Source organism: Cyrtonyx montezumae, unplaced genomic scaffold (assembly GCF_038088225.1).
Source record: "Cyrtonyx montezumae isolate F1298 unplaced genomic scaffold, pur_monq_1.0 scaffold_4, whole genome shotgun sequence".
Lineage (NCBI taxonomy): Eukaryota > Metazoa > Chordata > Aves > Galliformes > Odontophoridae > Cyrtonyx > Cyrtonyx montezumae.
The window spans coordinates 5486413-5502534 of NW_027072045.1; the positions used below are offsets into that span (position 1 = coordinate 5486413).

The 16122-nt window shown below is 36.8% G+C and overlaps 1 protein-coding gene across 3 annotated transcripts; it reads left to right on the plus strand.

The window, feature by feature from the left end:
* The first annotated feature begins 347 nt into the window (after positions 1 to 347).
* On the plus strand, positions 348 to 15779 carry FAM204A (family with sequence similarity 204 member A). Of its 3 annotated transcripts, none has more exons than XM_065746137.1 (8): positions 348 to 375; positions 885 to 1205; positions 2122 to 2212; positions 2714 to 2750; positions 3200 to 3302; positions 4951 to 5040; positions 15201 to 15307; positions 15645 to 15779. In XM_065746137.1, exons 2-8 carry the CDS (start codon positions 951 to 953, stop codon positions 15694 to 15696), a joined length of 735 nt encoding a protein of 244 aa, XP_065602209.1. In that variant the 5' UTR covers positions 348 to 375; positions 885 to 950; the 3' UTR covers positions 15697 to 15779. The 3 variants fall into 3 exon arrangements, with proteins under 3 accessions (XP_065602209.1, XP_065602208.1, XP_065602207.1); XM_065746136.1 differs by lacking the exon at positions 348 to 375 and adding an exon at positions 510 to 676; XM_065746135.1 differs by lacking the exon at positions 348 to 375 and adding an exon at positions 717 to 729.
* Positions 15780 to 16122: the final 343 nt, after the last annotated feature.

Consider the following 16122-nt stretch of genomic DNA (forward strand, 5'->3'; position numbering starts at 1 on the left):
TGCCAAACATTTGGCAACTGTACAAATTACAGAGTTTAGCTTTGAATACCTTCCATAATCCCCTATTACAGCTAGGAATACAGAATGTGACTTGTCTTTCTCTCGAGAGCACAGCTGTTATTCTGAGGTGCACACCTCAATTGCACGCTTGGGGACACGACAACAATCTGGAGCTGTCCCGGCTGCAGTGAGGTTACCACATCACCTCAGCGCGGCCCCATTGCATTGCACGACGCTGCCCCACTGCACGCCCTGCCCTGCTGTCATGGAGCTCACGGAGGCCGGGCATGGGGCAGCAAAGCACTCGCTGATTGGCTGTGGGTCAGCGTCCAATCAGCGGGCGGGGTATTCCAGAAGTGCCAAGATGGCGGCCAGGTAAACACGGAGCGCTGCTGCAGCTGGAGCTGAGCTCGTGGTTGTTCGGGTCCTGGTTGTTTTGTGGAGTGTCTGTTTTTATTCGAGTCTTTCTGTCTCTGTTCTGGAGCAGCGCTGCGTTCCTTTCTGCTTCATTCCGGGGCGGGCTCTTCTCTCCGTCCTTTTGCTTTCGAGATTCGGCCCTGCCCGCTTAGCGGTGCCGTAGTAGGGCTGCGTGTGTTCCTCCGCTGCCCCGGAGAGGCGTTACTGATGTGTCGTCCTTAAAGCTGGGAAGCAACCATCAACCCGACGTGAGAAAACCGTAAGGAGTAAGGAAGGGAAAAAAGGCATGCTATCTTTAATCTGTGTTCTTAAGTAAGTTCTCTTCTTAACTCCTCTCTGAAGTTACAAATACTAGCAGCTTTATAAAGAGTTTGTGTAAATGAAGCACCTCCGAAGAAATATTTCTGTTATTATGTTCTGGTATTTCTGACTCTGTTTGGGCCAACTATGATTTTGTCTCGGAACAGGTGTGCTCACATGACTCCTGTGTCTGTGCAGTGACTCCAGTGCCTTGGCCTTGCGTGAAGAGGAAGATGTGGAGCGGTCTATTACCTCCCGGACTGAATGAAAGTGATGTTGACTTGAGCTCTGAGGATGGAGAGGAGTCATGTATCTCCTGTTTGAAAGAGGAAGATACGAAAGAGGACACAGAAAGAGTTCAGCTTCCTGCATTGCAGGAGAGTGGACCTGAAAGTAATTCTATTGCTAAATCAGTTGCGATATCCGTGGCAGATGGAGAAGATGCATCTGAAACATGCCCTGCTGGAATTCCTTTAAATACGTGGAATGTGGGTATCGTACCATGGCTCCAAATATCCAGAGCATACATGAAGAGCTATTTTTTAAATTAACTCAAATTTGGATATTTTAGGTATACCAATACAAAACAAAATGTGATCAGTGTTGTCACTGTAACATACCTTAGATTACTTCAATTAGGGTGAACATGAATTTAGATAGGAGGAAAACCTTGCATTAACTTTTTTGTGTAGCACTGATTAAAAGCACAGCAAGGAAATGTTTGGGTAACTGTGCATTTGCACAAATACTTGTGTTTGTGGTGTTATATGGGTTCTCAGCTTCCTCATAACTGCTTTTTGTGTGAGTTAGGGCTTGTAGCTTAGCATGTTAATCATTTGTGCCTGTGAAGTAGAGCTGTACCTTTCTGTGTTGCGTAGGGTTTAGGTGCAGGTTTTCAAACTCATAGTTGTTTAGAACCTCTCTTTATTTTTCTTTTTGCATGTAAAAACTAGAAAGATGAAATATAGTCAGAGCAGTCTATGTTCCAGGTTTTTGAATCAAAATGAGAACTTGCAGGAATTTGTTGCTCTCCTCTGTCCAGCTGTGTAGATAGCCTAATGTGCAAGGAATATGCTGTCAGTAATCTTGGACTCTAAAGTCTGTGAAATAGCTAGCCATCGTATAGCTCAAGAGTGCACAACCAACATAAGTATATTCAGCATCGTGCTCCATGAGGAAACTATGTTTTGAATCCATCTGGGACTTAGGGAGGGCAGAAAGTCAGTGATACAGGTGATAAAATGTTAGAGCCAATGCCATTTTAACTCCATCAGGGTTGGATGCTCTCCGTTCTTAAGTCTGAATGTAACAGATACAGGAAGCAACTGTGAGTTACTAGGGCAATATTTCTCAAAATACAGAGAATTAAAGAATATTGATCCTTGCTTTTTTTTAATCTTGTAGAAGTTTTTGGAGCTTCAGAAGAAAAACCGTGAAATGAAAATGCAAGCAAATCAGGAAATCAAAGGCCGAAAAAGAAAGCGACGCAGAAAAGGTGTTGTGTTTTTTCCAGACCTTATTTTCTCTGAATAAAATTAGTATTGAGTTCATTGGAAGTGCACTTTAAGCTTTGACTAATAATTGAAAGCCTGAGTAGGTATTTTCTATTATATAAGATTTTATAGTTGCTACACATCCCTTCTAGGACTAGACTGTAAATTGCTACTTGGAACTTTCAAGTGAAAGATTCCTCTTCTTTTTAAAGAGGAGGCAGAATTTATTCGGTCAGTACTGACTTAAAATGGGTGGGCGTGTTTTCAGTACGTTATTTCATGCATTATTTTGTCTGCCCTGATTAGAGCTTCTTGACAGATATTGTAGGAGGTTCTCCATATGAAAAGCCTCACAGCAGAGTAGTTTAAATCCCCTTGATCACTTAGTATAGATGCTCTCGTGACAGTCTTTCAATGGGAATGTGCTCTATTAGTGATCTGTTAACTTTATTGGATGCAATAGGGTATCACTGTGTAATGCTGGATTTCTTTTTCTTTTCTAGAAAGACTGGAAAAGAACAAAAACAAAGTGACTAAGAGGTATAACCATGTCAATGTGATTATCTGAAGTCTGTTTTTCATATCAAGCAAAACTTGTAAAAAGTGTAGCTGAGTACTGGCTTTGAACATTGTCACATTAAGTTAAGTCAGATTAAGAAGTTGTTTGGTGGTGTTATGCAGTCTGAACTGACTTCCAGTGATTTCTTGATAGCTTATTGCTTGATTTAAAAACAATAGAATTGTATTACTTAATGCAATGTAAAATTAATTTATTATTATTCCTAATGGTGCTTGTCATACAGCGTTAAAAGCTTATATGCAATTATGGCATTGTGGGAACAGATGAAAAGGAATGACTTGCATTAAGAAATGTCAGGTGAAAAGAACACTTCTGCCAAACAGAAGAAGTTGTTTTAGTTTTGAAAGGAACGTTACAAGTTGTGGGAAACAAATGGTTATATTAATGAGTTTTATTTTTCGTTTTTTAGTAGTCAGCAGTTGGCCAATGAAGACCATTGGAAAGAGCTTACACAATACTTTGGAATCAATGATAGATTTGAATCACCTGTGGATAGCAGAGCTCCACAAAAGGTGATTGTTGTTACAAAAGCTATGTCATTTTTCTTAATAGTAAAAGAAGTCACCGTTAACTGAGATAAGAGTAAAATTCAATCTATTCAAAAGTAAGCCTATGATCATGTCACTCTGAGGGAGAATAATTTTGTGCATATTTTTAAATGAATTTATTTTAGGTATCACGTAAGTTGTACTTGGCTTGCAAGATTTCTGTGCTTTCTTTCTAGATGATATTCGTGCCTATTTCCTTTCTTGATTTTGTGTTCTATGAGAGACAAAAGATTTGATGGGGTTGATTTCAGTGACCTTTTATTGTGTTTTAACATCAGAGTGTGCCAAGTCAGTCCACTGAAAGCAGTGGCTTTTTGAATTAGAGGGTCGAATCTACCATAAATGTGTTGTAAATTTAGTAAAACTTTAATTGATAACTGTTGCTTTATAACTAGTCATATTTGAAATAGCAGACAGAACATGATAGGTGAGTCAGGAACTCGAAATATAATGAACTTGTTCTGCAGGTTTTCTGTAGTAGACCCGTTAATTTTAAGACATCAGATATTTAGTTGGCATCCTTTATCTCGAACTTTGTTTTTCATTTGCTTAAACTTCTTCATTGACACTCATATTGATCAATTCTGAGTTCTGATGTTTGGTGGACATTAACTTGTCATTTAATAGCTCAGTATAGATCTGGAATGAAGCCCAAAGTGTTAACATGCAGCTGTTCTCTATTTAAGTTGTGATTTAATTGCTAGTGGAACATGTCTCATTAATTCCAGAAAAGGCATCTAACAGTTGGCTTTTCAGTTGTGCACTCTATTAACTTTCCTCTGAATAATTAAGTGTTCTGTTTCTCAATAATTGTTTGCTTTTCTATTTAAAAAAAAAAGTATTTATTATGAAACCAACTGGATTGTTTTCTTCAGCATTGCTTATGCTTAAATCCAGTGAGGCTGTAAAATGTCTCTTGTGATTAATGAATGAGTTTTTTGTGAAATTCTGAAGCCAGTGCCAACTGCTATGCAAATACTTCTGGATCCTTTCAGAAACTTCCAACTGTAATTTCCATTAAATGTTTTATTGTTAAATTATTTGTAAATGTCATTAAGTGAGTTATGTTGATCATAAAGGCTCAGTTTTGAACTGATTTCATTGTTTTCCACAGGATAATGATAATTCTGAATTTATTAGTGTAGTGGAGTGGCACTGTGCCAGAGCTCAGTTTTTGGGTAAAGATAAGATCATAGAACTGTAACGATACAGTGGTAATTGCCATTCTTCGTGTTACCTGACACATATACTTCACATTTTGTTTAGAAGGCTCCAGGGATGGAAGAGATAAGCCAGATCTTCAGATGAATTTTATTGTGACAGGCATAAACTAGTCCGTGTAATTTTTTTTAACCTACAGTATTATCCTGCACATAAGGTGGAACTAATGCAATGATTTGTGCTCAGGCAGTCTTTCAGTGAATTCTTAATTATACTGTCCATTACAATCCATAGACAAAGTGATTTATGTTACATAGAAATTACAGGTTTATACAGCGTCTTAAAATGAAGACTTCTCTGTTAAAATAATGTTTTTAAAAGGAGAAGCTCCCTTTATATTTATTATTTCTCTATTTATTTATCCTAAAGATATTTGCTTTCTTCTTTCTAGTCTGGCCTTGAACTTAGCATCGAGAAGTCTGTGGCTGAAGGTGACATTGATAAAGCTGAGGAGCTGAGTGATAGATTAGCAACTCGTGAGGTAAGTGGTCGATTAACAAAAGCTTTTAGGAAAAAAAGTAGTTTTGGACATCTGTGTTGTTTTTTTGTAATTTCTTGAATTGAAATTCAGCCACGAATGTTCCCAAGTAACCTCACCTTGAGAACTGGATACTGGCTCAGTCACTAGTAACTGAGTCAGTCACTAGTAACTGAGGGTTTTTTTGTATTTTTGTCTGTTTGTCTATTTGTAGCTGTTTGCTACAACAGTCTGGTCTTTCAAACTTGTATGTAGTGCTGAGGAAATGCTAGGGAATCTATCACTTATCTCTATCACATATGGAAGTTTAGTTCATTATGAGAAATGGTTCAGTTGGTGCATGCATGGTGGGTGGAGTAGTAGCAATAGCAGTACTTCACTGAAATCCACATAGGCTGTTGTGCCTATGGGAATGCAGGCATGGGGAGAAAGTGCAAAAGAAGAAAAATTAAGGTGGAAATAGAATAGTTTTGAAGCTGAGCAGAGAAACCTAAATATAATGCTTTTTTAGGTGAGTGTAAGAACTAGCCTTAGAAAAACTCATCTGATTTATATAATTTCAACAAGGGCTTTGCTTTCTTTCATCTGTCTTGTGTGCTCAAATAACTTCAGATGAAATGAGAATTTTCTGTTCACTGCATGTACCAGAAAATTCAGAGGTATTCAAAGATATAAAAGGCATTTAAAGGAAAAAGAATCCAGAACATTCTGAATGCTTCCCATTCTCATACAAATATTTAGCATATTTTAAGTACAAAATTTTAAGCAAAGCTGTAATGTAAAATCACCAGGTTTGAGTTTGTTTTAATGGCATAGAATGTGATATTGCGACAGCTTAAACTAGATGATTTTTGGGACAGTAAATACAGTTCTTTATGGAAATGCAGTTCTTTATGTTCCATAAGTATGGTAAGGTAAATCCAACTTCCTCAGTGTATGTTCTTATGTATTCATTAGAAATTCCTACACTCAGTGCAGTTTCTTGTCACTAGACAGCCTTTTTCCACTTGTGATCACAGAACCTCACTGCTCAAGGGTAACAGCTTCTGACAATGACAGAAATGTAGCCTAACGTTCCGTTTAAGTCCAGCCAACTTTCATAGTGATACTGTTCTGTTACCTTTTGTGTATGGAATTAAAAACAGTCCAAAGCTTCTCCTTCACAAATGTCATTATTCCATCTAAAATGGTTAGGGTATTATAATCAATAAAACATACTAAGGTTCTACTGCAAGTTGTTTGACTATAAATACAAATTAGTGTAAGAAGTTTTAAGGCTTTGTAATATTTATGATAAACTGTTATCTGATTTTGGTAACCATGGGATTGCCACATCTAGCATATCACAGGTATACAGCAATATAATATTTGTGGAACATTAGCTCCAAATTGTTGACTTTCAAATATTAGCATGTTGTAATTCTGAAAACAAAATGCTTGAAGTATTATTAGTATTCACAGCCTTGATTTGGTTTTGGTTAAGTGAGTTTATCTGAATAAATAGTGTACTACGTAAAGAAGGGAAACTCAAATGACTCTGTCTTGATCTCATGAGGAATTCTGTGAAGGCAGAAATGCAGTGAATTCACTATAGATTTCTCTGGTGTTTCAAGGATTTGCTAAGTAACCTGCTGCAAAATTTTATTTTACTTTGTGATCTTAACAGCTTGCATTTATTTTTTTTTCTTTCAATCATTTAAAGTACTTCTTACTCTGAAAATGTCCTTCTTGCAGTGACTAATTCTGATTCAGTGAAGAGCTGTAGCAAAGGATTTAGTTTTAGGAGAGGCTGGCTGAAAGCAGTGCTACTTTGTGCAGAAGTCGAATAAATAAAGCACTGCTTTCATGTTGTGTAGTAGCGATTCAATCACAACTTTCCCCCGCTCTTTGCAATTTGAAGCTCGTTTTTAACACGCATTTTATGTGATACCTGTAAGAGCTGAGTTAATTTTTAGAGTATGGGGTTATTTGTCTCTTAACTTCCAAATTCCAAAAGCAGCATGGTGAACAAGTTAGGCACGTATTGAAGTGCGACACTTCTGAAGTCTGGAAAAATAAGTGGATGAATTATTGTTCTGTTATCTCAACCTCATCTTTTTATGTATAGCTTTAATATTTCTTGAGCAATGTTGCAGGACTGTGTGTGAGAAGTAGCTGCCTTCTGTTTGGGGTGCAGGGGGTACAGCTCCCCTTGTAGCCATGTGAGAAGCATTCAATGGGTAGGTGTTCCTTTTTGAAATCAGGTGTATGGGGTTTTAATCGGCACCATTTTCTTTTGCAAGAAGCAGTGACTGGAACCTGCTGATAAAGCTTTTGCTTTGAGGCACAGATCCCAGAGTTCTTAAAGCCGTTTTCTGCCTTAATAAGTGAAACTAATTTTTGATGTATAACATTTATAAGCCTGTGAAACTGATAGGGCAGCTTCAGTATTTAGAAAAATGAAGCCAAAAATAAACAGATGACTGAGAATGGGCAGTAGAAATATGTCCTAAAAAGCAAAGGAATGCTAAAGTGATTCTGTCAGTATGCTATCGTTATGACACGGTGAGGTTTTCTAAAATCAGATTTCCTTAAAATCAGTGATGATGTGGCCAATATGCATAATCTAGCAGCTGTGAGTGAATCACTGAAATGCATATCCTTAACACCTAAATGATACTGCTTCAAGGTTTTGGATGTTTTGGCTTCCATGTGGTACTTGTTGCAGGCTCTTTAAGAAAAATGTTGCTGTAAATGAGGCTCTGGGCTGTATGTTAGTTGTTGCTTTCTTCTGCTTGGCAAAGACACACAAATGCTGATTTTTTTTTTTTGGAAACAAAATGAGAAAATCTAGTAGAGTTCAAAGTTTTTGACTATGGTAGACACAACTTAGGTACCTTGTGCGTGAGACTTTGTGATTGCACGTGGATTTGCATGTAGCTTTTGAGACTGTTGCTAAAAATGTGTTACCCCTGTTCTGGCAATTACATTTCAATTAATGAATTGTACACCTAATGTCTTGGCTAATCTCACTACGAAGTGTTACCCCTTGTCTCCTGTTGTCCCTGCAGCATGTCTTATGGGGAGGTTCAGCTTCACCAGGGAGTTACGGTTATCCCAAAATTCTTGATTGCATAATTTGTGATATCCTTCCTGAAATAACATGTGCATGTCTGGATTGTGCTGTGCAGAATAATGTGGTCCATCAGTAACTGTCTGCTTCTTCAGCTGGACTGCTTCTAGAACCCAGTGTAGCTTGAGCATCTCAATGCTGCTGTGCGATCATAGTGTGGGAGATCAGCACTCCTTTTGTTTGATGAATTTTTGTTTGTGTTTGCATAGTACAGGTGTGTCACAGTGCTTAATTGCTATTCACTGTGGATTTTCAGTGTAGTGCAAGAGTGTTCTAAAGCCTGTACCAGGTTACTATTAGTATTAAATAACTAGTAAGTCAGTATAGTATGGTGGCACAATGTGAGAAGCTAAGGTTCACTATTGTAATCCAGTTGCTGTTTTTGTTATAAGTATCTTGAGTATTCAGCATTGGCAACTGCTCGTATTTTAAAGTTCTGCATTCTCAGTGTGGAATGGCGTATCTAAAGCTATAGTTTGAGCACTGCATTTAATTATGAATTGTTTAATTTAGTAGATGTCGAGATAAATGCTAATATTAATATAGGAGTCCTAGAATGAATTTTTTAGTGAGGGGCAAGTTTGAGGATGTTTAACTGAATTACAATGATGATTTTCTAGGAAGATTGAGATTGAATGGAAGCAGGTACTAAGGTAGTTGGGTCTGCATTTAGTAAGGAACTGACACTTTTAAAAAAGACATTATTAGTGTAACACCTTGATTTGTACTTCAGTTGTTGTTACTGTCTGTGTGGCTCTGCCTGGATTTTTTGTGGCATGAATGTTGAGTAGTGAGAGCACTGCGACTGTGTGGTTGGAGGTGAGTATCCATTTGAGTAAAGACTGTGTGTAGAAATGTCTGCCACCTTCACTTTACTGTAAACTGATTTCAGTTTAGAGAGATACTTTGAAAGGTCTTTTCATAGTTCAGTGAAATAACTCCAAAAAATTTTCCCCTACATCCTCAACTTGTCAGCCTGTAAATATTTTGCAGGCTTCTTTTTTCGTTTCCCAGAGAAAGAATTTTTCTTAGTACTTTTTCTTCCTGAAACGATTTTGAATGTAGACTTCTTATGGCTGTAATATTCTAAGCACTGATCTGTCTAAATCTCAAACGTTGTGTCTGGCTAGTGGGTTTTCTTGTTACTGCCTGGTAAGGAGGTGCCACGTTGTCTAAGAGCACATTAGCCTGGGGACTGTAACTTGAACACAGTAAGACCATGTTAGATTTACCTGTCAAAATGGAAGTTTAGAAATATTTTGTAATTTAGTACATCAAACTACTGAAATAGTTGTCAGTCTCTAAATAGTGCAGGCTTTTTGACAGCACTGTTTGTGTGTGCTTAGCTTCGTGGCTTCTGGCGTTTTGGTGAGGTTTTTTTTTAAAAGCTCTGATTTACAAGGAAATGATGGTGCTATAATCAGGCTTAAATGAAAGATCTACATCATAACGGACCAAATTAATTATCTGCTCACTGGGATATCCTTTTCATTTTGCAGAATTATTGGTCTTCTTGTTGTCATCGAAGTTTGTGTTGCATCAATTTTTACCATTTTGTAGCGTTCAAGTTAGTGTTGTATGTAAGAAACTTCTAGCTGTATCATTTATAATGGGAAGGATGTGAGCAAGGCTGTACATTTTAACAACTGAGAACCCTTCTCTTAGCTGTGTTTTGTCTTGTGAATGTGGGTAGGTCATACATGACAATGTCAGATAGGTTGTAGTGCCTTGAACTGACTGCTCTTCCTTAGGTTTAATAGAGCTTCATTTCTAAATTCTGTGCAAAACTCACTTTATTGTGACGCTTTTAGGTACCTAAGAGATTGATGCAATTTTAGCCAAATGTAACTAAGCACCAATTACCTTGGAAGTTTTGCCCATTGAAGGACTCGGGGTGGGGAGAAGGAAGAATTTATTTCTAATCTGTGAAGGATTTTCTTTCTAACACTTACCAGTGATGCTTCCAAATATCACTCCTCATTGAGGTTGTTTTCTTTTAACCTTTGGAACATGGCAGGGTTATCACCTAGAATTACATTCTTATGCTCCCTTAATTATGTATATCTTTTCCTTAACAAACCTTAAAAAAGATTTCAGATGTTACAAGTCTAATTAAAGAGACAGACAAAGCACAGTTTATACTGTAGATTTTTTCTGCAGTTCAATTAATCAGCATGTTTTCTCTTTTAATTAAAACCATTTTAGTAAATTAAAGCCCACAGCAAAACACATATATAATTTGTTTGTAATTAGCTCTTAATTGGTGGTAGTTGAAGCTTAGCACCCTTGGTTTCTTTCTTCATGATTGCCATTTTATTAGCAGCCAGTCATTAATTAATCTTTTTTTCTAATTAGCTTATAAAACTGTTGATGGCACATTATTGTAAATGTGATTTTAAGTTCAAAGCTTGTTAATAAGCTTTCTTACTTAGAAGAACAGAGATAAAGAAATTGCTGAAAACAGTACTACAGTTCTTTTTTTAAAACTGCCTTTCTTATAAGGGGGCTGTGTAAAGCATCTAACAGCTTATAGTTAATTTTTTATTGCTGTGTTTTCTCATGAATGGAAGAAGTTGCTGGCATTTAAATGTTTAATTCTAGAGAAGAGCTTAATGTTACAGCAGTTTTCTGTCCTTGCTCCATTACTGTGCCACCCAAACATAATTTGGTGTTGTAATACACGGCATAAAAATACAACAAAGGTATTACAAAGTATTTTACAGTGGGAGCTGAGTACATCATTGAAAGGGGACAATTTTCACTGCAAAATCCACTCTGTATTCTTGTTTGCTTTATATATTTTATATACGTCAGCAATGGATAACATTCCATAACATAAAAGGAGAAAATCATTGCTAAAGGCAAGCCTGAAATAACTAGATTCATATTTGATGAGAAACTGTAACACTGTATTAAAAGGCTGTTTGGCTTCACTCCTGTGATCATAGGATATTTCAGGACCTGTTTGAATATAGATGCTTTCTTAAAGCCTCTGCTGGTTTAGCACTTTGTATATTATACCTAAGTATTTGGGGAGCAATTCTGGAAGCTGTTGTCTCATGCCTGTACCACTCCGCATTTACGTTGCACAGTGTGATGTAATGAAATGTGCTTACTGTGCAGTACCCGAGTGTTAAATGCCCTGATGTTTTTCAAGGATGTTCTCTGGAAGTTGTAGCAGATGCTGGTGCAACTTAATACAAATGTTTACTCTTCTGCCTGAACTATTTCAACTTCATCCATTTCTTCGCTTGTTTTAAAAGTGTTTTATGATGCTGTGCAAGAAACACTAGAAAGGGATAGCTGACAAGGAAAAAATTAAAAATTGGATAAAAAGTAAATGAATAATGTCATATTACTAAAAAGATGAGAGGCTAATTTGTGCCGACTTTTTGCTAATTTTGTTCAAGCCTCAAAATGAGGAGCTGTCACCCGTTCTGTGTAGCACTGATGACAGTGCCAATGATCCATGAAATAAGCTGCCGCTGGCTTTGTTCTGATAAGAATGAACAAATCTGCACAATGTACGGCTCCCAGAATCTCATTTTCATACTTGCATGCAGGCTAAAAGAAATAAGCTGTTTGCAGGCTTGATTAATCAGACATTTGAGGGTTTTTTGTCTCTTTGATCTCTTTCGTCTCCTAGGTAACTTGCTTGACATTAATGTTGAGCTTGAGTAAAGACAATCAGGAATTGTAGACCAAACTGATATAAAAATTAAAGACCTTAACACTTTAAGTACTCCAGTAATGGTTCCGCTTTACTTCAGAAAACATCTGTTTTCATTTAATTAAAGAACAAAAGAGAATGGCATAAATATTTTTTTCATAGAGACCTGTTATTCCGTAAAAAGTGAAAGTTTGGTAATTGCTGTTTTTGAAGGCATTTGTTTAGGAAGAAGCAAAGCTTCAGGAATTTGTTACGAGGTAACGCTTTCAGATGAGTAGAAATATCATGCAAAATAATGGACGAGGAATTTTTCCCTTATGCTGCATGAAGCATCTACAGTGAGGTACTTGCCATGGTTATTGGTAAACTTCCAAGTGGAAGGGTCTCTGACCTCTTGGAAGCTAAGTTGTTTATTGAGTTTGTCTTAAATACATACATGCTTTGTTACGGGGTGACCCACTGTATCAGCTTTACTATCCGATGTGGTTTACAGAGTTTAAACCTGTAAAATTGAAAGGAATTTAAAAAAAAAAGAGAAGAAAAAATAAAAAAAATGTCGCAGCGCGTTTGCTGGAGGTTATGCAGACGCTTTTACAAATCTTCCAAGTGGCTGTAAAGATGAATGCCTCAAGGGTCTAGCCAGGGCCCTGCTTTTCCAACCAGCTAAAGCCCTTATCTTAAATCCAAGCAAAGTACCATTAATCTTTTTGAAAGACCTTTTATGGCTTTTAATATATCCCAAATTAGAACATTTTACACCCTTGGTTCCTGAAATATGGTGATAAAAAGCCTTTAGAGCTTAATTTTCCTTACTGCGTGCTCTGACCAATTTGCAGTTCTTTGTGATAATGTTTAGACACCTTAATTAAAATGCAGCAAAATATTGGATGTTCTATATGGAAAATGCTGATACTTCTACTACACAAGAAATTGTTGTATATATTTTTTATTCATGCTTTCTTACTTCTTTTAACAATGTATTTTATTGAGTTATCTGATGACCTGAATTTTTTTTTAATGTAAAACCCATTGACCAAGCTTTCATGGATTTCTCTTGGGAGGGGTGGTGTTAGATGCATGTGTGGGTGTGGGTAGGAGCAAAAGACATTTAATCTGACTGCAGTGTTTGTGTGTGTTTATATTCAACACATTTGTTTTTTACGTCTTGCAAATTTCTCTCTATGTAGCCTAGAAATGATAACATTAACACTGCAAAACATTTCTGCTTTTACTTCCACATACTCTACAGAGGATCTTATTATCCCATTTTTCTGTACTTTTCAAAGATGGAAGAACTCATTCTGTCTTCCAGGAAAGACAGATCAATGTTTTTTGTGGTTTTTTTTTTTCCCCTCTTGCACTCATATAGACCTTAGTAGTGTATGCCTGTGTGTGTAAGTGTTCTATAGATTCCTAGAATGTTATTTGTAGGGAGAAACAATTATCACATATTATGAGCTGATTTTTTTTTTTTAAGCATATTAGGATATAAAATGCAATTCAAAAATAATGATGGCATGATTCTGATGGATGTAAGGTATCAGGATAGCTCGAAATATAGAGAATAATTGTTCTGTTCTTAGTATTTTTTTCATTAATATTTTAGGTGACTTTCCATAAGCATATTTATAATACGAGTATCTGAATAACTCTGCCTAAAAATTAATTGACAGTGTGGAAAAAAAAAATGTTGTTTGGTAGCCTTTCAAATGAGATTCGGCAGTTCAGATGTTGACAATATGTTATGATTTATATAAAATATTGTTAATGCTCATTAAAAAAATACAGATGTATACCTAATAGAAAAGTTTGGAAATGTCTTGTCGCATCTTGTGCATCAGGGTGATTTCACAGGTACATATTTATGCCCTTATAACAAGCCTTTGCAAAAACTAGATTCAAAAATCGTTTAGTGCTAGTAATTTTGTACAGTTCCTTGGGGGGGGGGGGGGGGGAATCATATGCTTACCACTGCTCAGAGCCTATTGTGGTGCACAAGCTGATGTTAAGTGCCTGATATATGTGCAGATTCTCTTCTTTAGAAAGATTGGGTTGTTTTTTTTATTCATAAATACTGAAAGAACCTTAAGGTAAATAACGTGTAGTGATGAGTGAGAAGGCTTTTCTTCTTTTTCAAATCTGGGTATCAGCCTACCTTCAGGGAAGGTGTTAAATGGGAGGAAGGTAGAATATATACCAGTGCATCCTACTGTCTTAAGTTGAGCCTCCCATCTTATTTGGGTAAACTGGTTTTCAGAGTAAATAATTGCCTGTACAGATGCAGCAGATTGTTCATGGAAATACACTTCAATAATGGACCTCTAGCCAGTGTTCAGGAGTATTCTTTTGGTTAGATCTCCTATGTTTTTTTTCTTTTAATGATCCCATGACTTTTTGGGGCAATGCAGAATGTCATGTTACATCTTATTTGTAGGTTTTGGACTGGATAGAAGAAAAGCCTGCTTGTCCACGTCACAGCTTGTAGTAGTTCTGGCTAAATTGTTTTTATTGGAGAAAAATGGTAACTTCTGACCCCAAATTCTTTCATAGCTTAGTTGCAAATAATGTCAAGTCATGATAGCAATCACAAAATCTGACAACAGTGAACAAATTGTGAGTGCTGATTAAGGACAATAATTTGATAATAGTTTGTGGTACCTTCTTCCACCTCTTCTCCTCTTCTTCTCCCTCTTGATATGCACTAGTGTCAACTTTAAACTTATTCATCCAATGACAATTGTGAAAGTAAAGTATCACTGACCCACAGCCAGTAAGACCTCGTTTGGAAGGCATGCATATTATGGCACCCAAAATTTGGAAGCTGGTAATGTGAAGATTAAATGCCAGGTGCACTGTAAGGACATAGCTTCATTTACTTTCCCAACAGACTGACTGAAGCATGACTGCAGGTGCTACTGGAGAATGAGTTGTAGTAGCAGTTCATCCAAACAGTTTCAAACTGGAAGTTCTTCCTATTGGTGGGACCTGATGGTGTTTCAGCATGGTTGAGGTTACAGGCTGACTGTTTGAAAGAGAGAGGGAGGGAGTGTATGTCTGTCTGTATTTTTTTTAGAAGAAAAAACAAAACTACAAGAGTGTAGTGGGAGAAGTGCAGCTATTGCCCTTTGCTTTTGTCCTTCAAAATGAAGGAACTACGTGAAAAGGATTGCTTGCCACAGGATCCCACTACTTTATATGTTTCTCAAGAGACATTCTTTCCCATCCAATCTTACCGTATAACATCAGCTTAATATTGGAAAGATATTTCAATATTTATTGACTTTTGAGAAACAATACCAGACCAAGTAATTTGTGAGGCTTACATTTCACATGAGCCATTTGCTTCTATTCAGTTTTCCTTTGTTCCCTTTTATGTCTTAGCTTGGTGTGAAAATTGCCAAAGCTGCTGCTTGCCGCAACTTTGTGAAAGCCAAACAAGAAGCAGAGGCTGCCCAAGAAGCTCGAAAGAAAAAGAAGCTTGCTTGGGGGTAAGTCATTTGAGTATGGAATTAAACATTTGTCATTACAGTGGCACTCAGTGTATGCAGTGCAGTATCATTTAAATGTTTCCTTGCCTGAAATAGGCTCATGTTGCTCTCATTTGTTTAACCTTGTTGTTGGTTTTTCTTTTCCTGAGCAGTGTGTGAGACCTAAGGGCACTTAACCAGGATTAATGTATTTGTTGTATTGTAAAAATTGCCTTCATTTTCATTACATTATTAAAAACAAGTTTTGATTTTTTTCATCATTACTGCTAAAAATAATAGGGTTAAATACCCAATGTATTTATGTATGTGAGTCCTCATGTTGTTTTATATTTTTCAGGTTTGAAGCTAAAAAAAGATGGGAAACAAAAAGCAACATGGGATACATGTAGTCCAACCTGTTCTCCTCAGGAGTCAAATGCCCATTTTGTACTTGAAGAATTTTTGTGGGTGACTAAACACACACACACACACACACACACACACACACACACACACACACACACACACACACACACTGCAAAAAACCCTCAAACGTCAAGAGAATCAGCCGAAACAAAACAGAAAAAGAAACACATCAAATCCCTTGCTTCCTCTTAATCCTGTGAGATTACACTATCTTGGTTTGTCATTCTTACAAGAGCTTTTTTAAAAATGCTTTTATGAAGTCAGAACTATGTTACAGATGGTATGTTTCTCCAAAATGTAAATATTCGGGTAATGCATTGAAGAATGCATTTGAAGTCTGGTAGAAGGCTGTCTAGAGATGGAATAAAATACTTGTTCCAGATGTGTTCTCTGTGCTGTATTGTTATATG

Coding starts and splice junctions, on each gene's coding strand:
- FAM204A (XM_065746137.1), top strand. CDS start 951: ATGTGGAGCGGTCTATTACCTCCCGGACTGAATGAAAGTGATGTTGAC. Junction 2,213..2,713: donor AAGAAAGCGACGCAGAAAAG/GTGTTGTGTTTT, acceptor TTTCTTTTCTAG/AAAGACTGGAAAAGAACAAA. Junction 3,303..4,950: donor ATAGCAGAGCTCCACAAAAG/GTGATTGTTGTT, acceptor TCTTCTTTCTAG/TCTGGCCTTGAACTTAGCAT.